The following is a 21,353-nucleotide window of genomic DNA, read 5'->3' on the forward strand; positions in this document are numbered from 1 at the left end:
AGTAGAGCACACACATCTGCCAATGCCCAACAGTCGCCTTAAATTCAATTGAGCTGCACCAAATTTCACACACACTCATAGATACCTCTTCACTAAATATGCCAGATTTTTCGAAAAACACCATATGTCAATGTCAAAGAAAGTGATAATGAATTCCTGGATCCAAGCCAAAATGTAATGGGTTCTTTCCTGACCTACACCACATCCTTCCACCAAGTTTCATGGAAATCTATCCAGCAGTTTTTGCATATTCCTGCTGACAGACAAAGAAAATAAACAAGGCAAAAACATAACCTCTTTGGTGGAGGTCATAAATGCCACATCGCTCCTCTGTCTAAAATGCTTTACAACACTCAGCCATGTATCCACCTCACACTTTGAGCTTCTTTCTTATTGTTGCTCCTGTGTCACACAGGCTTCCCTCTGTGTGGATTCAGTAGCTCAGTAAGGGCACAAGTCTCTGCTGGGTAAGCAAAAGATCTTTCATGTGTCACACAGAGGTTTAGTATGTCGCAGCCTTTTCACTGTGCCTACTGTAAATCCATCATAAAACTGCACAGCAGGGAGTCTTATCAAGTTTATCTTTAGAGAATCAATGTTTCTGATCACAATGTCTCTCATCTCCTTTCTAATGACTTTTTAAACCACTCCATACCCTAAAACATCTATAGAACTACTTCATGGTGCAAAATGACCTACACTTCAGTCCTAGACTTAATGTGAGTGCTTTTACTAAACATCGTCACCTACACAAAGCTTGACATTCTCCTGGCCTTTCTAATCCCATTCCAGGCTGGTCAGACCAACAGACCTCCCCTTCCCTTTCCTGTCACACAACACGACTACTCAAAAACATGTGCGCTCTGTGTGTGTGTGTGTGTGTGTGTGTGTGTGTGTGTGTGTGTGTGTGTGTGTGTGTGTGTGTGTGTGTGTGTGTGTGTGTGTGTGTGTGTGTGTGTGTGTGTGTGTGCTCTTACATCTGCTAACCTAAGCATCTGTGTCCTTTTCCAACCGAACTGTGCAAACATCTAAAGTCAGGTGTTCCATGACTCAGGAGACTCAAACCAAAAGGCACAAACAAGCAGTTTGTGAGTCTGTAAAAGTGAGTGTGTACTGTCAGGCACAAGCCTCTATTCATAACCTCAGAGCCTCATGTAACGGCCAGTGTGACGAGTGTTTTCCTCACGACAACCATCCTGCTCTACGACTCTGGATCGCTACTGGAGCTCAGCGTCAGCACCACATGCTCCTCGTGCCAGTTCAAAACACATGACGTGCTCAGAGAATCAGACAGAAACTCAAGTGACGCATGATGTCATTAACTGTTCCTTGAATCTGATTCGACTAAAATAAGAACATAGACCAAACAAAGGATTTTAGACTCATCCTCATGATCTGGGAGGTTGAATCTGCGGTTTATTAATATATGGTCGATCAGTTATACATGTATAATTTCAATGAACTGATTGATCGTTTAGTCCAAGGTGATGTTTTAAAATGTATTGTTCTGTCCGACCAACAGAAACTGGAACCAAAACACAAAGTCAACCTTAAGACTGAATATTTCGCTTTTTTGCTAAAAAAAGACTACTTAAAGAAATAGTAACCTTTGTTACATATTATTTTGACTTGTGTACATACATTATCTACATGGTTACCAACAATATTCAAACCCAGAGAAATCCACAGTTTCCTTCAAGGCAACAGGACGTTGCATTTGAGTAATTAACCAACTGTTGGTTGATTTTCTGTAGCTCAGTCATAATCACTGCATTATCAAATGATAGCTGTGTACAGGCAGGCAATCGTTCTGTATATTGATATATGCTGGTTCCCATTAAGTATGTAACATTGGATGTGACACCTGCAGTGAATTTCATGGGTAAACAGGATTGTTTGGTTTGGCGCTGGACATGTGAGCCTGATATTGAACTGTTGAGGAAACAGCCTGAAGTCCTGCATCTTCAGGATATTGCCAGATATCTGACATAGCGTGCATTCTGCTCCAGAGGTACAGTCTGACGGACAGCTGGACGGAGTGAGAGAGAGAGAGAGAGAGAGAGAGAGAGAGAGAGAGAGAGAGAGAGAGAGAGAGAGAGAGACGACTGGAGCTGGAAATACAGAAAAAAAACCACAATTTTCATGAAAACCCACTGAGCTTTTTCTGTGATTGAAGCTTTTCTGAACTAGTTTGCATAAAACTCCTAAATCTTAAATTTTTCTAAGAAGCTTATGGAGGGGTGTGTGCGCATGTGCGTGTGTGTATGTGTGTGCGTGTGTGTGTGTGTATGTGTGCGTGTGTGCGTGCGTGCGGGGGACACATCAATTTAATGGAGGTCGTGAGTTAAAGTCTGCATTTCAGCATGAAAAAACTCGACATCATTAACAGTGAAGCATAGTAGTTTGACCTTGATTGGACAAACGTGCATGATTTCCAGATGTTCTACGGGACTGTGCAATAAATATTAAAGTTCCTGGCTGGTTATTTCCACATCCATTCTTTATGCAAAGCTTAGCTAAGTCAATACTTGAAGGAGACATATGATGTCTTTTCTGTTTTTCCTTCCTCTGGTGTATTATATAGTTTTTTGTGTATATAAAATGTCTGCAAATTTCAGGGAGCTCCTCTCCCCCACAGAAAGCACTGCTCCCGAAACACCTTCAGAATTGTGGTTGATACATCCGCAACATTGTGATGTCATGTGGGCCACCTGGCCAATCAGAGCAGACCGGGCTTCATCAGAAGAGTTTAAAAAAAACAGGAGCTAAAACCAAGTGTTTTGGACAGAGGCTGAGAAGAGGAGCTGCAGCAATGGACAGAATGAGGCAAGTGATGGCTTTTCTGAGCATTAGAGCATGTCAACCTTTACAAGTGATACATTATGAACCTGAACATGAGCATAATATGTCTTATTTAACAAAGGGAAAATCGATTCAATTCAATTCAAATGGATTTGTATAGCGCCAAATCATAATATACATTATCTCAAGACCAGGAACAGTTCCATCATGTTTCAGATTTAAAACTTCAGTATGACAGAAAAAATTTAAGTAAGTACATAAGTAAGAGATCAATATGTTCAATAAGACAAACTGTATAAGATCAAGTCAGAACTGCAGGGTCAGTGCGCAGTAAGTGGCAGTTAGAACATGTTAGGTCGTTAAATGTGGTCAGAGACGAGATGCTCTCCGAAGAGATGAGTCTTCAATAGGATCATGACGACAGGAGCTGAATAGTCGCTCAACTCTCCAGAGCTGTAAAATCCTGTCTCCGAGTTTTATAAACAGCTGAGAGCAGTGTTGGGACGACTGATGAGGCTTTGAACTCATGGATGTGGCTCTAAAACTGAACCAGACTGCACTACTCATTATCTCACTGGAGCCTGAAGCAACAGGCCCCAACCAAGGCAGCCCCTAGTGTTGTTTTACTGCGCTGCTGTTTCCAGACTGTACAGACAGACACAGGCCCCCAGTGAAGGGAAGATAAATATTGTTCACATGCTACAGTCTGTGAGGAGGTTTGTCTGTGTCACAGTTTCATTATTGCACCGTTTCCCATGTGACATTTCATTAAACGCTAACCTGTCTGTGTGTGTGTGTGTGTGTGTGTGTGTGTGTGTGTGTGTGTGTGTGTGTGTGTGTGTGTGTGTGTGTGTGTGTGTGTGTGTGTGTGTGTGTGTGTGTGTGTGTACACGTATGTGAATGCACACTGTGTTGTACATATGGGTGTGTGGCCAAGAGACAAAGAAGGCGACAGACAGACATTATGTGGAGATATTGTTTACATGTCTACAGACTTTTCTGAAATCCACCGGAAAGAAAAAGCACTAATGTTGATACTACAGCGCGGATTTAAAAGCCATGTGCCGTCTATTATCCCTTCACAAAGACCTCAAGGGTGTGTGTGTGTGTGTGTGTGTGTGTGTGTGTGTGTGTGTGTATGTGCATACAACTCCAAACCCTTCAGGGGGACAGACACACCTTATAAGGCTGTGGAAATGGCAGACTGTGGTCATAAAGAGTTGTTAAGAGTGGCAGTACACTCGGGCACAATACAGGAGCATCACTATTTGTTCTCAGGACTATGGCTGCGAGAGTGTGTGTGTGTGTGTGTGTGTGTGTGTGTGTGTGTGTGTGTGTGTGTGTGTGTGTGTGTGTGTGTGCGTGATCCATGATCAAAGCAGGCATCTATAGGGAAGTACAACACACCTGAGCAAACAGATACATCAAAGTAGCGTCCTTCTCTGCACACACATCACAAGTGTCCTTCTGTCACAGGTTCACACACACTAAACTGACCTTCATCTTAGAGGCACAAGTGGTTTTATTGCACGACTTCACACGTTTGAGATGTTTGTGTGCAGCGTTGATTTCACTTAACCTTCAAGATGATGAAGGTTCACGCCCCCCTCTGCAGACAAATCAAATCATTGCTCCGGTTCTCCCTCTCGTTTGCACAGAGCATGAACGAGAAGATAGAAAAGTCATGGAGGAAGAGGAAAGCACACACACGCACGCACACACACACACAAATGTTGCGTGCACCACTGATGGAGGCCTGACGTGTGTGTTCGTGTGTGTGTGTGTTTGAAGAAGGGGTTAAAGGAGGGGTGTGGCAGAAGGGGGCTCTCATTTGTGCAACACACGTGCTTTGACTCACTGCGAGACCCCACCCCTCCACAGTGCTGCAGTGGTGCATATTACGTCCTCTCCTCTCCTCTCCTCTCCTCTCCTCTCCTCCTCCTCCTCTCTCCTCTCTCCTCTCTCCTCTTTCCAGATGGCCACATTAACAGTGGGTCTTTTCCACTCGTTCTCTGGCACACACATGTCATCCCGCATGCCCGCCAAAAAGGCAATAACTTACCCTTCCTCTCCCACTACACTGTATCTTTCCCTCCCGCTGTACGACAGCACTTCTCCCCCTTTTTCCATTTCTCCTCTTGCAGACTTCCACACTCACCCTTTCCTTTCTTCTATTGCTCCACTTTCCCGCAAAAAAGCAGCCTAAAAAAACTCAATTTTCCCCCCTTCTCCCTATATCCATTCTCCCCCTGACAGACTGCCACACTCCTCCTCCTCCTCCTTCCTGACACGAGTTATTCTTCTGTTGCACACTATTTGGAAAACCATGAGGTCATCATTTTCTCTGCACATATACAGTACTATGACCCATAATGAAAAGCCTGGACTACAGCGTGACTGAAATAATCCTGCTGAGTCCACAAATACACACACACACACACACACACACACACACACACACACACACACACACACACACACACACACACACACACACACACACACACACACACACACACACACACACACACACACACACAAAATCCTCTACTTTGCAGAACCAATCTAATGCATTCATAGCGTCGCAGCAGGAACACTAATGGACAGATTGACAATTATCCTGGCTGTGTGTGTGTGATACAAAGGAAGGTCAGTAGCGTTAAGGAACAATCAGGCCTCATCGGGCTCAATTTGTTGCTAAGACTTTCCTCTAAATAACCTGGCATACACATTAGAGACACACACTTTCCCAGGTGTGACGTCCTCGATCAATAAAGGATGTAGCGAGCTCGACCGACAGTGAACATTAAAATGTCCTTGGCTGCCGTCTTTGAATGATCACCTGGATCTGTAGGGAACAAGCAGAGGGCGGACGAGAATTCAGCTACGACTTCAGAGAGGATGTGAGGGCAGCGGTGGGTTTTATGAACTGTGCTTAAGCTTCGGTTAAATCATAAGGCGATAACAATGTTCTGGTTAATCCACTAAGACAGAGTTTGGATGAGGCAGAGTCAGGAAAGGCTAAAACTGATAGGGGGAGAGACCGAAAATCAGAGGGGGGAGGAGAGAAGAAGCAGAGTTGATGAGGAAAGAAAATAGTTTTAAAAAAAAGACAGAGAGACAGAGTGAGAGCAGGAGAGGGAGGGGGCGCGTGTGCACTGCAATGCAGACACCTTTTGGCGTCAGCAGAAGTGCCAGGCTCCAGCCATGCGTGTGCTTCCCAGTGCATCTGCTACAAACTCATCCTCCTTTCATAGATGAATAAAACCAAACATTAATTCCTTTTTAAACTGTTGTCATGTCCAGTAAAAGGTGAAAATATTATGTTATAGTGAGCCAATTAACCGATTGGTCAATAATCAATAATTGTGATAATGGTTTAAGTATATAAATATATACAAATAAAATGATCCACATTAGTTTCTTCCGGCCTCTCAAATATGAAGATGTGCTGCTTGTCCCTGTTTGGTATACTTTGATTACCTTTGGGTTTTTGGACAGGTAGTCAGATTAAAAAAAGCAATATGAAGACATCACCCAACTGAAAGATGGACTTTTTTCTTATACAATAAATGACCAATCAATTCTAAAACTACAAGAGCTTTAATCAATATTGATGCAGCTTTATTATGTTCTTTCATCTCGTTCTAGATCCAGTATTGACAACGTGATACTAGAATATTTCTTGGTGGTGTGAGGAGAGGCATGTAAGCCCTGGCCTGCGCCGTGTAATGACAGAGAGACGGAACACTGACTAATGGGTTGCTATAGGAAACCCGTCATTAGAGGTTGTTTTTCCCTCAAGAGGAAAGATCTTGGAGGGCGATCAAACAGTGGGACTTACGGAGCTGTACAGTACGTACGGACAAAATCACACATCATCCCGTAACACTCTTTATGTGTTGGATGAAGCACAGAGTTAACATCCACTGATATATTTGTGCTGGACGATTGATTGTCTGACAACCCTACTGACCATAACTCTGCCAACAGGTTAAGTACTTGAATTAAGTCGTTTATCAAGGAAAAAGTCAAACATTTGCTGCTTCTCAAATGAGTGAATTTGCTGCTTTTCTCTTAGCAATCTGAGGCTGTAATCTTAAGAATTGGGACAATTAATAAACATAATCCTGTAGCCCTGTTTTATAAGCATGTGTACTTACACATGCTGCAAATGAACAGATTGAGATCCAAATCAATTCAGCCCATTTCACACATTATATCTCCATGGTTACTACTATATACGTATGAGGACATGTGTGAATATGTACATTTAGGTGCAGTGCAAAAAGGAAAGGTGCATGTGAATAAACTAAACACGTGCACAAAGAACAGACAATTTGATTATTTAAATGTATAATATGTAACTTCAGGCACTAAGGGTCGCTCAATCAAAACAAGACCTAGTTTTATGATGTCCTGAAGCAGCATGGCATCATGGGAGTTGTTGTCATCACCACCATTTTATGTTGAAAATGAGGTCATAAATTCAAGTTTTACTTATGTTACCCAGCAAATGCCAATCAATAATCGTGATCCATTACGAGGGACTAATACAAACAGTGGCTAGCAGTGTGTTTTTCCTTCGTCATACGGGTACAGCCACGGGTAAAGCAGATAAGATGCAATTAAAAAGCGACCAAAATGAAACGGTCTGTAACCTTGAATAATATTGGGGATTTCTCAGGGTTTGAACATTGTTGGAAACATTTTGGATAATGTACGTACACAACTCAACAAATATATTTAGATAACATAGATCTAGTCCTTTTTAGACATTCTAAAGAACAATTGCTTCATTTTGTATCTTTCATCACTGAATACAGTCAGGTACTGTGTCGTCTCCACTCACCATGTTTATAGGCGTGTTGGTCAGGTCCCTCTCTGTGACCAGTCGGTCCTGGTCAGTGACGTACAGGCCCTTCTGAGCCAGGGCCTGGATGACAGCGTTGTGTCCCAGTAAAGGTTTGACAGCATCGCTGCGGAGGATCAGGCTCCCAGCCCGGCAGTACAGCTCTGCAGACTGGAGCAGGCAGGCCACCGGGGGCTTCAGGTGCTCCTGGTTGTACTGGTCCCTGTAGAAAGGCTCAGCCAGCTCCTCTGGTACGGCATCTGAGAAGAGAGGGAGACACACAACATGAGTGAGGAGATTCATTTAGCTTCGTCCTCCTGTTTTCCAGCTCCATTGCTGCTGAGATAAAAAAAAGCTATGCTGCTATTCTTTCTGTATTTTAAGTATCTTTTGTTGTCGTTTCTGCGTGGCTTCCCTACATTGTAGCTCGGAGCCTCGCCATCAAAGCTCAAAGCTTATTGCACGTGTACAATCACACACACACACACACCATGAAATGATGGTATAGGAAACATTAGAGGGAAATTGCAGTAGCTACTATAAGACATCTGTTTAGTTTGTGGCGGGCTGTGGCTTTTCAGGCAGAAAGGGAGTTTTCACTGTTACAAAAATAAGCACACAAACGTCACATGTATATTTGTTGATGAATTTTTTTATCAATGTAGATCCAAACAGGACGGGAGATATTATGAGCACAAAGCCACAGTGTGTGTGTGTATGTGTGTGTGCATCACTTTAGTCAGACAAGATCCTTGAATCGTAACTTGTGTGTGTGTGTGTGTGTGTGTGTATTCCTGGTGCGTTGGGTCATTTCCTCTCTATCCACCTCTGAATCACACTGAGAGACACTAAGGACAAAAGAGGAATCTATCTTAAAAGGTGCAGCTTGTTTTTGTTCACCACCTCTCCTAAAATATCACAACTTTAAGAAGCAAGACAGCTCAACAAAACTACCTAATAAAAACAAATATTTCAAGCCCAGTTCAAGCAAAAACACCCGTTAACATCTCAGCAGTTAGAAATGTTTAGTTACGTTCTACAGACAAATCATATTGGAAAAAAAACATTTGTTTTCTAAGCACACAGGGCTTTCTGGGTTCATGAAAAACTGCCTCGTCAAGTGAAACCCTTTTCCTTTGTGTTGGCCATCAAAGAGGAAACAGACAGGAAGTAGCTGCCACAGGAAGTCCAGGCACGTAGAAGACTGCTCCCCTGGAGACCCCCGGGATCACAGCTCAGCATACACAACCTAACAGTCAGCAGTGCTTATCTCTGCTGCTTGACTGCTCTTTACTAGAAAAACAAATTCACTTGAGTTTGACAAAAGATTATTTGGCTTCAGTTTTGGGAGCTGCCGTGTCGTCCATCTTTATTTACAGACTAAGAAGCAAGGAATTGAACCGTACAATCATTTCACAGCTCTCGATAGCAACAAAATCCACATGTCAGAAATGATCTCTCTTTGCATCGTGATGTCTGGAGTGAAATTCCTCCCAACACATTGTAGCATATAAAACACAAAGAAAACCACCATTAAAATCACTGCAGAGCTGTTTGTTGATCTAAGCACTGAAAGACTCTTTACTTCAGAGAGGGAAACGGTTTTCATTTCAGCCACTGCACCATTTAAGTTTCCTCTTCTATAGCTTGAGACGCAAAGCGGGATTCATTAATTCCATCTTGGCTGGAGAGAGTTCTCCCTCGGCTCTCCTTCCTCGCACTTCACTACCGTTGGGGATATTGATTAGTTGAACTATTGCATTTCCAGTCTTCTAAATGCAGCTGATGAATGATCATGAATTGAAATTTTGAGCATTGTTCAACCTACGGTGATGCTGGTCACGTCCGTGCTGGGAAGTGAGTGGGACAGACGAGTCCAGTCAGAATCATTGAGGAGGTTTATGTATTGACAACATGATACAGCATTTTTTTGTAAACTCACTATAAAGTGATGTTTGGTACATTTTACGGACAAGTCCAGAACTAATAAGACTAACAGGTTAAGCAAATGTATCTCATATCACACAATGGTGACCTGTACCCAGACTCTCACCTAATGTCAGCTGGGATTAGCTCCAGCTCCCCCCTCGGAGGATAAACGGTATAGAAATTGTCAAAGATCTTTTTCAAATTGAAATTTGATGAAATATCTAATACAAAATCAGCTCCCCTTCTTCTCCTTCTTTGCCGACTACCATGCTCTACTCTATAGGCAAATCCATCTCTTTAACGTTTCAGCTGATGAGAATTTTGTTACATCTGATCGACACAGGATTCAAACCGTCAACCGGCCGTCAGAACTAGGCCAAACAAGGCTCAGAGGACTGGTTATGAATTGGGCCACAGATCTCGGCGGTGCTGCAGGGAGTTGAAACTGTGTCAGTGGTGGGACAGGACAAAACAAGGAGCCGGAGTGTGGGAACAGCCAACAGGTCCTGTTGAACAAATCCTGTCTCTCTCACATGTTACTGAATTACGTCTCGTTTGGAGAAAAGAGGTGGTGTGCAGCTTTATCGACTCACAGTGTTGGATCAATGGCTGTTGATCAGGCTCTTTCTAGGTTTGTCTGTCAGTGGCGGCCGCTCATTGACTCAGAGTGCAGTACACAGAAGGAGCAGCTGTTAAAGCATTCATTAGGAGCTGGAGTAAACCTCTGGGCTCGGAGCAGGCTGGAATTACTCAGTCTCTATGAGGCAGGCCGCCAGAGCTGCTTCCAGACCACAGTGGGGACAGGAGACAGGACTGGGATACGTACATGAAGTATAAAGTATTAAGAGAAGTCACTATTATAACTGTCAAGAAAAGAAAACTATAGCAGTCGATAGCTTGTGCCGTATGAGCCATATGTATACTATACAGAGGTTTACTGGAAAGTGGAGTTGAAACTCTCTCTCTTGGTTGATTAATCAATTCATTGACATACAGAAAATGAAAAAGCATCTGTTAAATCCTGTTATTCATTTGTTAGGTATAATGTGACATTTCCGAACTCTCACCTGGAAATAGTTTCAGCTTTTCTCTGTCTTGTATGACTGGAAAATACACAAAATATATTTGAGCTGCTGATTAGAATGTGCCTGGTGGGGTCTGCAATCTAAGAGTTGTTATCCATCTTAAGCTAATTAAGATGTGTCACTTTTACCGCAGGCTCATAATCACTCACAGGCCCATTTAGTCAAGTGTAATGTAAAAAATATACAGCTTACCCTAACTTAGAATAGAAAGGGCAACTAATTCCTTGATTCAAATGTGTTATAGTCTGTAAAGTGAACAATTAGTTTTGTTATAGGCTGTGAGTTTAGGAATATCGCAGTTCCATCGTTGTGTATCGCGATACAAGATTGTTGACATTGGTGTTGAGGTTTCAGAATCCTTCCTAATATGAATTGTTTGTTTTTGTCACTCAATTTTCTGATAATTAACGCTCCAAACTATTATCCACTTAACTGAAAAAGTGCTTCCCAGACTTCTATTAGCTGCAGTTATCTGTTGCATCACTGAAGCTACGGCCTTGTGTGTGTATTCGTCATCAAACAGCGAAGACTGACAGAGAAGATGGGTGTTACCTAACAGGTCTGTGGCCTGACTTCTTGCAGCAGGGGAATAATAAGCATTAGGCAAGCAACAGGTTCAACCACTAATCCTGTGACACGAGCAGGGATGTGGTGGGTTTGACCCGTGACCTCAATGGAGGGATTCTAACCCTGCAGTAAACAGAAATACACCCATAAGCCAAACATACCATATATTTTACATTATTTTGATGGATGAAGAAGACTTTGGTCCACAGTCCTGGGTGAGGACCTTTTCTGTCAGGACCCCCACTCTATGAACAACCTCCCTGAGGAGATCCATCTGGCAAACTCCTTCTCCACTTTGAAATCTCTCTGAATAACACATTTCTATAGGTGTGCTTTCTCCTAGGTCTTACTAACTATTTCAATCATTCTACAGTATAATGTTTTATTTTACATTGTTTTTATCTCATCTGATAACATCTTTTTATTTCTGTATCTTTGTGATCTTCAAATTGCTTTTATTATTACATTTATAACTGTTTCCTATTGTATGCCCTTTCATTATAAACTTAATAAACACCTTGTAATTGTGTTTTTAAATGTGCTATATACAATTTATCATATATATATATTAACATTTCTGACTGTGGTGATGAATTTTCAATCAACTGCTGCTGTTTCATAGACCAGACAGATTAAAGATGTCTGCTATCTAGAATGAGGGAGGACGATCTAAGTGATTATAACTAGTCTAATTGGAGTCGGGTTGCAGACTGTTGTTTACAAAATGTTCCCACTGGTCCCAACACAGCATCACCATGTCAGATCATTATCTTAACCCGGTTTTCCACTCATCTGATCCACCAGAGAACAAACTGGGAGAGACCGAGGAGGCGCCACCTACCCGAGCCGAAAGCCTTGGCCACCAGCCACGTCAGGCTGCAGGAGACCTTGGCCCTGGTGAAGTCGTAGTGGTCGAAGCTCTTGATGGCGGGGACGATGAAGGTCCGTCTCATCCCTCGGTCGTCTGCCGCATCTCCCATCTTCTCCTCGGTGTGGGGATCCCTCCGCAGCAGCAGCAGCAGCAGCTGGAGGAGCAGCAGTCAGCCAGAGGATGACATCCCGTCCACAGGAATTCCAATGCACAAAAAAAAAAAAATTTCCTCTCTCCCTGAGAAGAAAAAAAAAAACTTTGAGCGTGGCTCGGTGGAGAGCACGACGACTCCCGTGTTACATGAGCTCCACCATCCTGGGATTTGCTGTCCTGGTGTTGTAGTTCGATCCCGGATCAGTGACAGCACGACGCAGCTGATCAGAAGCAGCCTTCCTGAAGATAGCCTCCATTCCCTGGGTTTATTCTCCTCGACATAACGGAGCGGCTGTGGGCCAGAGGAGGATTTCAGTCCCAACCACACCACAGCAGCACCGCTTCACACACACCACATGAAGATCCTGTTTGTGTCCATGTTGTTCCGCCTTCTCTTTTCTAACTGTTTATCTCCCCCCCTCTCTCTCTCCTTCTCTTCTCCGCGTTGTCTTCTCTGCGCTTTTCCTGCCGCACTGACCGGAGGATGGAGCGCACTGCGCATGCGTAAAACACCCACCTCGTCTATTCATTCTGATAGGAGTTTACCACAGGATAAAAATATAATGCAAACAAGGTGGAGTTGACTGGAAGGAGGGATTTCGACTAAATCCCAAAAAATCCCGCTGAGAAATGGAGAAATTAAATAGCTGTGGAAATTTCTCCTCAAAATACCCCCCCCCCCCCTCGCCTGCAGAGTGATAATAGCTGTAGAAAAAGTTGGAAGAAAGATGAAGAGTCATGAGCACACAGCTGTAGTTTGAATCGTTTTACTTTGCTTTGACTCAAAGGAACATCGAGGTGATTTGGGCTACAGCACGGTCAGTACAAAATACATTAAGTAACCTCCATCACACAAGAACACAATTGATATTATTAAATAAATCCCACATATGAAAAAAATGTGTCCTTATAATGACAAATTCATAGTAGTAAAATACTGGTTATATTAAGTGAGATTTCAAATTGATGGATTCGGTTACTCAGTTATTTAGGATCAACATACATCGTTGCTGTTTCTGGTAGAAATGTATTTACCGGCCTTTTTTAGAGGACGGGTCTCAAACTTAAATTAGCTTGGCATTGACCACTGCATATTGTCATTTCATAGGAAGGCCACTTTAACATTAAAATACCACAAGAGAGTGCAATATTTCTGAAAATATACTTAAAAATATATACATTTTAACAGTTAGTGCAAATCCTTTTTACTTTAACTTTATTTCAGGGGTTCTCAAAGTTGGGGCCAACTTTAAAAATGGGGCTGCATGGTCTAGTTTGTGTCAGTTAAGGAGTCATTAAAGTGCAAAAGTTTGAGAACCACTGCTCTGTTTGATTTCAAACTAGATTGGTACTCAGTTGAGCACATGCCTCCACGAAGGCCCAACAGTTCCCTTAAATTAAAGCTGCACTAACTTATGGTTATCTATTCCTTAAATGTGCAAGTTTTTATATTAAGACACATTGTCCCTAGGAAAAAAACCCACCCCATATCCCAATGTTACAAAAAGTGATCCTGGATCCACACCAAAATTTCACTCATGGAAGAAAAAATATATAGTGGCGTCCTTGTTTGTAGTAAAAATGCAGCACCTAAAATGTTAGTGCCACAGTGATCAGATTGTTGGCAACTGGAAACATATCTGTCCTTGACCAGCTTGACTTCAGCTAAACCCTTTAAACTAGAACGGCACTCAGTAGAGCACATACCTCCGCCAAAGCCCATCAGCCCCCTTATGAAACTAAATTTTATTTCACTAGACCTGGATTTTTATTTGGATCTGCACCAAATCTATTTGGATTGCACACACACACACTCACAAATATCAGTAAATATGTTTTTCACCAAGATCCATTATTCTTTTAATGACAAATCAACAAAAATACACACAAAAAACCCTGTATTTCGCTTTGTTAATGAAAGTGGAAAAAAAAGAAACCATCTGCCCCCCCAACAAGTCATGGAAATCGGTTCAGTCACTTTAGCGTAATCCTGCTAACGAACAAACAAACAAAAATAAAAACATAACTTCCTTGGTGGAGGAAATGAAGTAAATTTTACTTGAAATGATTGTTGACCTAAACCAGTGTTTGATGAAATATTTTCCAACTTGAGTACCGATGCAGAGAAGGATTTAGATATTTTTTTCCACCAATGAATGAAACCCAGATTAGCAGTGACTGTATTTGAAAAGAGAAAACAACAACACATATACATGGGTCAACATGTACATCCCATCAGCAGCCGTATGGAACATTTAGAACCTTTAGATATCCCTCACACAGACTGGACAACAGTAATAAAAATAAAAAAATCGAAATGCATTTATAAAGCATCTTTCAAAGTCAGTTAAAAGTGTAAAAGAAAGCTGATAAACACAGTAAAACAAGAGATGATGAAGGAGAGGGCAATATAGGCCGTGGTCGTGCATGAGCCTGAGCGGATCGGTAAAGTCTTACAAATCATCAAATCGTTTGTTGTCAACCAGCAGATTTTGTGACAACCTGCTGCCTGCTCCTCTGCAACTACAACAATAAAAGTGTTACCACACAAGGAAAAAAATAGTGCAAATGAGATGATATAAACGTCAAGATCAGTGACAAACATTTTGGAAATTGCTCCAAAAGAAAATCTGTTAAATCTGGACAGTTACTGTTGAAATATTTCTTCATACAACATACGGAACGTTTTAAAATTCAGATAGTATTCAATGTCTTGTAGCTCTCTGACAGCAGAGCAGTGATGCTGTTGGATGACACTTCACTTATGAAGGGTGAGAAGGAGCCACGAGGAAAGTGTAACAACACTGCACCCTAGTGTCTGCATTGAGTTTATACAGCTGAGGAGGTCAGGAAGTGCATGTCACACATCGGTCAGTAGATGGCGCTCCTGAGCTAAACATTCATCTAAAAAGTTCTCAGTGTACCATATCTTTATAGTGGGTGGAACAAACAGGTCGAAATACAGTAAAACAATCTACAGTGAATATCTCATAGTGTTTGTTGTAGCTCAAATATTTTATAATTTAGAACATTTTATGAATTAGTTAATTTTCCACACACAAATAGACCTCAAAAAATATCTGGTTTGGTTGTGTTTTTTAAGTATTTTCCTATGTGAGTTTATTGCTTGTTCTCGGAATAAATTGTATCATCTTTGACTGCATCTCCAAGGTGATCCACAGTCATTTGGGAGTCATTACCGATCATTATATATTGAGCATTCTCAATATGGATGTTTGGATGTTGTTGGCACCTAGCGCTGCCGGCACCCCCTTCCTGTTCACTGGAACCAAGTAGGAGCTTTTGTGTCATTAAAAGACTCATGTTGTCTTGCTCCAGTGACTGTGATTCTTTACACTGTTGGATCAGCTTCTTTTGATACTGGTTAAGTCGCTTTAGTTCCTCCTGTCTCTCCATCTGACTTTTCATTCTCTGCTCCTCTTCCCAGATTTTCTTTTGTCTTTTAACGTTTGCTTGACACAATGACTTTTGCACCTTTTTGTCAAAGTTCCTGTTGTCCTCTAGCGCAACTATTGTTTTGAGAACCATGGGCATGCTCTCTCTCGGGAGACTGTTCTCCCGTGGCAGCAGAGGGATAACCGTGTTGTGCTTGTATTTGTTGTTTATGGAGTTGATCAGGGCGGTGTCTGTCTCCGTCTCCAACATGCGAGTGTTGAAGTTGCGGGTGAGAAGCAGCAGGGTGAAGGCTGAGTTGTTGATAGCGTCCTCCACGCACCTCAGGGCGCTCCTTCCAGGGACGGCAAACTCCTCTGAGAAAGTCGCACCTACACAGCCAGTGACCGTTTCCATTCTTTCCCTCATGCTCTCGGCCACGTCTTCGTCCTCTGGTGAATGCAGGATTACAAATGCGTAAAAAATAGCCTTGTTCTTTTCTGCAGCTTCTCTTTCATGCATGTCATCTCGAACAGGTACCTTGGGGACACACGCGTTTGCTGCAGTAGGTAGTTCACAGTTTGGTAGGCTGCTTGGTTTGGTGGTTGGAATTGGAGGGGGAATCTGAATGTCCAACTTCCTGCACTGTGCTGGGAGTGGTGTGTGCATCTTTGAGTCTTTCTTTGTTTCAAGCGGAGCTGGTTCATTGGATTTAGGCTCCTCAGATGAGTGAGACTGCCCACGTGCAAGGAGACAAATGTTCAGTTGGGGTTGATCAAATGCTTCTGGGGATATTTTGTCCGCTTCGAACAAGGCTGTTGGGGAGATACTGATTTCTAGATGAGTAGGGTATGAGGGCATTGAGGAGCTCGCCTCCAGGGGGCTGGCAAGACTGTAACCTCTCTCTGACCGATTCGTAATTTTTAAGGTTTCATCCAGGCTTCTGTGAGGATCAGGCAAAGACCCTGACTGGAGGTCTCTTGAGGAGCACATCCACTCCTCAAACTGAGGCCCACAGACATTTTTAGCTTCCTCTCTGAGTTTATCATATTCCAGACCCTCACAACTGCTTGTTTTTTGGCTGTCAACAGAAACGGCTCTCTGATAGGCCAGATTCCTCAGGTGCTGATCGCAAAGACTCCTCTCCGACAAAACCTTAAAAACTCGAGCCAACATGGCCAAAGATTCTCCTGTAAACTCTTGTAAATCACCACAGTGATCCCTAAAATCTTCTAATTTACCTCCACTCATTCTCCAACTTTCAGCCAGTTGTTTGGCGAGGCCATTGTCCTTCAGCATCTGGAGTTTGTTCAGGACTTGCTCCTCTCTCTGGAGGATGATCAGACACAAGACGTGTATGAGATCATCCTCAGGAGACTCACCCAGCTGAAAAGTCAAGCTCAGCAGTCGCTCCGAACACGCCTTAAGTAATATGTCAAAGACGTCTCTCAGTCCCGTCCCCTGTCTTTCTTGTTCTTCATGACTCATTTTCAGTTGTTCTTGCTACCTCACCTCCAGACTTCAACAGGACGTGGCAGGGTCACATGGGATTCTCCAACTTCGTCTCTTGTCTCTCAATGTTTCAGAAACGTGGGAGAGGTGCACGATTTTGAGGCCATTCTTGCATCTTTAAAAGATATGGAAACAACAAGCCTTCAGAAATGTTACGGTCTTAACAGGAATGTTTGCTTCAAATTACATAACACTTTCAACTGAGTTTGTAAAAGTAGGTCAAATGAAATTTAATAAATGAACATGTGTTTTATTGCTTCCTTTCGACCTGTTACAGCAGTGTAAAGAAAATCGGACAGTTCCTCACCGGCATTGAGTTCCAGTGGCCAAAAACAGTGAACTTTGAGTTTGTTTCCAGCTTGAATAAGGAAGTCACTCAGATAATCTCTAGTCCAGCTGAGTTGAACCGAGAGAAAAGTCCTTTCAGTCAACAGGAAGCTCTGGGTCCACGCATGAGATCCAGCTGCCTCGACCCCACTTTGTTCTGTAAGTCTTGTCCAACTTTTGCAGTCCAGTTGATCCGAGGATGTACCTGTGGCAGTTGCAGGCCTCTGTCTCTGAAGCAGGGCAGCACACATTGATGATGTCACAGCTTGTAAAGTATGGGACCTCATGAGGGACAAAAGACAAAACCAGGAAGAGGAATGAACATGTGAAAAAAAGCACAGTTCTCCCCTTAACCGATGGCAGAAGTGGAGGAAGAACTCAAACATGTTACTTAAGTTAAAGCACAAATAAATTGACAAAAATGCATAAAAGTAAAAGTAAAGGAAAAGGTTTCTACTAAAGTAAAAAGTATTTGCTTTTAAATATATTTAAATATTTAAATGAAGAAAGTGCTTGCAGAGTGTAGCCTATTCTTTAATGCAACAGGCTAATACATCATTAACGCTGCCTAGTGTATATTTTGTTCAATACAATAATTTACAGACTCTGATATATGATAAAGCTGCAGATGATGCTACTGAAAACAATTGTAATTTCACATTCATTACTGGCTGAATCTCGACTTGACTGTGAATCTCCTGAATCTATTCTTTCACCATACTGTTTCTGCAGGAGGCGGGGTCTAATGTTAACTGCTCGCTCTGATTGGATCAATGGACCAATTCCCCTCTCGTTATTGATTGCTTTATACTTGATAGATAGATAGATAGATAGATAGATAGATAGATAGATAGATAGATAGATAGATAGATAGATAGATAGATTTGTTTCACATGTTTCATAATGTATAGTATAAATCTACTGGAGTGGAAAGTAAAGATATTTGCTGATATATATAGTGTAGTAAAAGTACCAAAAACTAAATCTACTTAAGCAACAGTAACAAAGTTAATGTACTTTGTCGTATACCATCACTGCCTAATGCAAACATTCAGATCCATGAGTTGTACTTTGTCAAACTAAATCAACTTTTACGTGTTCAAATCTCTTATAACATGGTAAATCTACGGAAAAATAAAGAGCTTGTGATTAGTGTGGAAGTCCTTCAGCTCCTCGTGCACAATAGGCGCCGAAGAGAGAGAGGAATTCTGGCTTTTCCCCTTCTCTGCTGAGAGGCAAGTGTATTTTTATCCGCGGAGGAAACCTCTAACCCTGTATTTACCAGGGGTGGGGTCACACCAGGCAGAGTGCAAGCCAAGATCATATCCTTCAATGCAGGGGCAGACAGAGAGCCTCACTGTACTTAATGCTGAGTGCAGTGCGATATGTTTACTGTATGACCACTTCTAAGAGATTACAGTAACTCTATAGGAAGCGTGGTTTCTGTGCCTGCCTAAAAATATGTCTATTGTGAGACTGGTATGTATGTTTCTTTTACCGAATAAACTGTCACCATTCAGCTGAGTTATAAAGCACATGCCACCAAGGCCATGGCTCTGTTGTTTTAAGCATAAGCCCATTCATGGCCGACAGCCGAGCGCACCAGGCCAACTGTTGGGCCTGTATAAGAAAATCATTAGAGGGCACGGAGAGGGTCAGGAAACGGGGGAGGGCAGTTTTCTTTTGCTAAAGAGAAGATAAATTACATTTTCTGGTAGAGCAGGGGGAAGTGTTTACTCCAAATTCCTATCTTATTTTGTACAGGCCTAAATAATATATATAAAAATAGATACTTTCTGACCAGAGATTGGGTTCAACAGTATTTCATATATCCGCTCCCAAATGTACTGGCTAAATCAGAATACATTTGAATCAGTTTTGGTTATTTCCTAGTTTAAATAAATTATAGTTTTTTATTTTACTCATTTTCAACAACATTCAAGTGGCTGTCACCATTTTCTCACTGCTTTGTGATAATCATTTACCCGGTTCTGATATTTTTCCTTTTGCTGCAAGGGACAGGGCTTGCTCTTCTCTTTGGGGGATGTAGAGCTGCATAAGAAAAGCCATTGCAAATAAAATGTTGTTATTTCAACATTATGGATGATAGATAAATATTTAAGCGAAGGATTTTTTGCTTTTTGTAATATTTACATGGTGTGTATTGGCTATTTTACCAGTACAAACATTCCAATACATCAATTTCATAGTGATCAACATTATCTTTGAGATGCGGGGTGTTCTGGTTGAAATGCAGATACACTTTATAAACCCTCTCACCCCGTGTGTGCCCTTGTATACCTCCCTTCCCCAACACACACTCATCCAAACAGGCGCAGACAAGCAACACACACATCCCCTCAGCCTTTAGGATCATCCTGAGTCAGTTATGTAACATACCGCCAAACGTCCATCTCTATTGAGGTCAGTTCTTTTAACGAGACACGCGCTCTCCTAGCAGCTGGGTTAGTCAGCCTGGCGGTAAATTTGCCTTCACCTTCGGGCAAAGATATGTAGTAACAGGCTGTGTCAGTTCTGCAGATCGTGGCATCGCACAGCTTCAGTCATGGTGTTTGGAGAGAAATGCACTCTTGTATTTTTGCGGTTTAACTATTGCGCTGTTTCAACACAAAAACATGCAACTCTAGCCTTGTATGGTTTGTAAAGATTAAGTAAAATGCACAGATGCGTGTGTGTGTGTGTCTGTGTGTGTGTCTGTGTGTGTGTCTGTGTGTGTGTGTCTGTGGTTTCTGGCCGTGGGAGAGAGCCCTGAGGGAGACACAGAGGGGTCACATATAAGAGGCTTTAGGGCAGAGAAGTGAAAAGGAGGCCCTTTCTTGGACAGAGACTACGGATTAGGATGAAAGACATACGAGTGGGGGATGCTCTCTCTTTTTTATCTGTCTCACCCGCTCGCCGCATTGCTCTCTCACATTCTGTATCATGTCTATTCAGAATGAGCAACATATAAAGAGGGAGATACAAAGACAGACACAGACGCACATACAGAGAAAGGGAGCTAGATAAGAAAGTGAGATAGTGGCAGAGCAAAAGACGACCCGAGACCTTGACAGATCGATAGGCTCTTTAGAATTCAGTTTGTGAGAGGCCGAGAGAGGCCACGCAACACGCTGCTCCTTTCCCAGCCACTTGATTCGTCACACATGCTAAGAGAATTTAACACACTCCCTTCTGGCAGGCAAATATATGCTCCACACACATGTACATGTGAAGGCATACAGACATACAAGACCATGCACTCATTCAGTTGGCAGTCCACGCCCATGGTTTCGCCTCTATTGAAGCACTGAATGAAACACCTGCGCTGCAGCCACTACTGCACTTTGCAGAAAAGTTTAGCATTTTCTCGTATCCTCTGCAGCAATGCTGATGAAACAGCATATTATATAGACCTAAAATACTGCGCAACACTGCACTTTGTTCAGAGAAGATAGAGATAATGTATGGATGGTTGCAGCTTTAGGTAGCCTATATACATTCAGACAAACTCTGCCCATATGCGTGTGCTGTGTATATAAGCACAGATAACCCTGGCTCTCACACACTGAGGCTAGTTTGTGTTGTTGACAAAGCGAGCAAACAGATCTGAGTTAATGTGACACTTAACTAGCATTAATTCAGGAGCAAAGGTAAATGAAGCGGGCCTGCGGACACAACAGGGGAGGGCAGTGGGGATGGGAAGACGTGTGTACTGTACCACACTGGACTATGCTTGGGTGAGCATGTAGGCCATGCCACAACAATGCATAATACAGCCTCTGGTGATGGGGGGATGGATACACACACACACAACACCACCACTTCACCTCACACATACACGCACGCCCACAGACATACACTT

General features: G+C 42.5%; 2 protein-coding genes across 4 annotated transcripts in view; both read right to left on the reverse strand.

Annotated features, from left to right (window-relative positions):
* The window catches only part of camsap2b (calmodulin regulated spectrin-associated protein family, member 2b), a 33,015-nt gene extending 20,266 nt beyond the window's left edge, over window positions 1–12,749 (reverse strand). For both annotated transcript variants that reach the window (XM_034614742.1, XM_034614743.1), the window contains exons 1-2: window positions 12,077–12,749; window positions 7,655–7,914 (exon numbers count right to left, since the gene is read on the reverse strand). In XM_034614742.1, coding sequence (XP_034470633.1) covers window positions 7,655–7,914; window positions 12,077–12,215 — 399 coding nt within the window. In that variant the 5' untranslated portion in view covers window positions 12,216–12,749. The remainder of the gene's footprint in view (window positions 1–7,654; window positions 7,915–12,076) is intronic.
* Window positions 12,750–14,573: 1,824 nt separating this feature from the next.
* Window positions 14,574–17,768, reverse strand: ticam1 (toll-like receptor adaptor molecule 1). 2 transcript variants are annotated; one of them, XM_034614754.1, is made up of 3 exons: window positions 17,472–17,768; window positions 16,411–17,279; window positions 14,574–16,380 (listed from the first exon to the last, which is right to left on the reverse strand). In XM_034614754.1, exons 2-3 carry the CDS (start codon window positions 17,138–17,140, stop codon window positions 15,380–15,382), a joined length of 1,731 nt encoding a protein of 576 aa, XP_034470645.1. In that variant the 5' UTR covers window positions 17,141–17,279; window positions 17,472–17,768; the 3' UTR covers window positions 14,574–15,379. The 2 variants fall into 2 exon arrangements, with proteins under 2 accessions (XP_034470645.1, XP_034470644.1); XM_034614753.1 differs by having other exon boundaries at window positions 14,574–17,279.
* Between the last annotated feature and the right edge of the window lie 3,585 nt (window positions 17,769–21,353).

This window comes from Hippoglossus hippoglossus, chromosome 17 (assembly GCF_009819705.1).
Source record: "Hippoglossus hippoglossus isolate fHipHip1 chromosome 17, fHipHip1.pri, whole genome shotgun sequence".
NCBI lineage: Eukaryota > Metazoa > Chordata > Actinopteri > Pleuronectiformes > Pleuronectidae > Hippoglossus > Hippoglossus hippoglossus.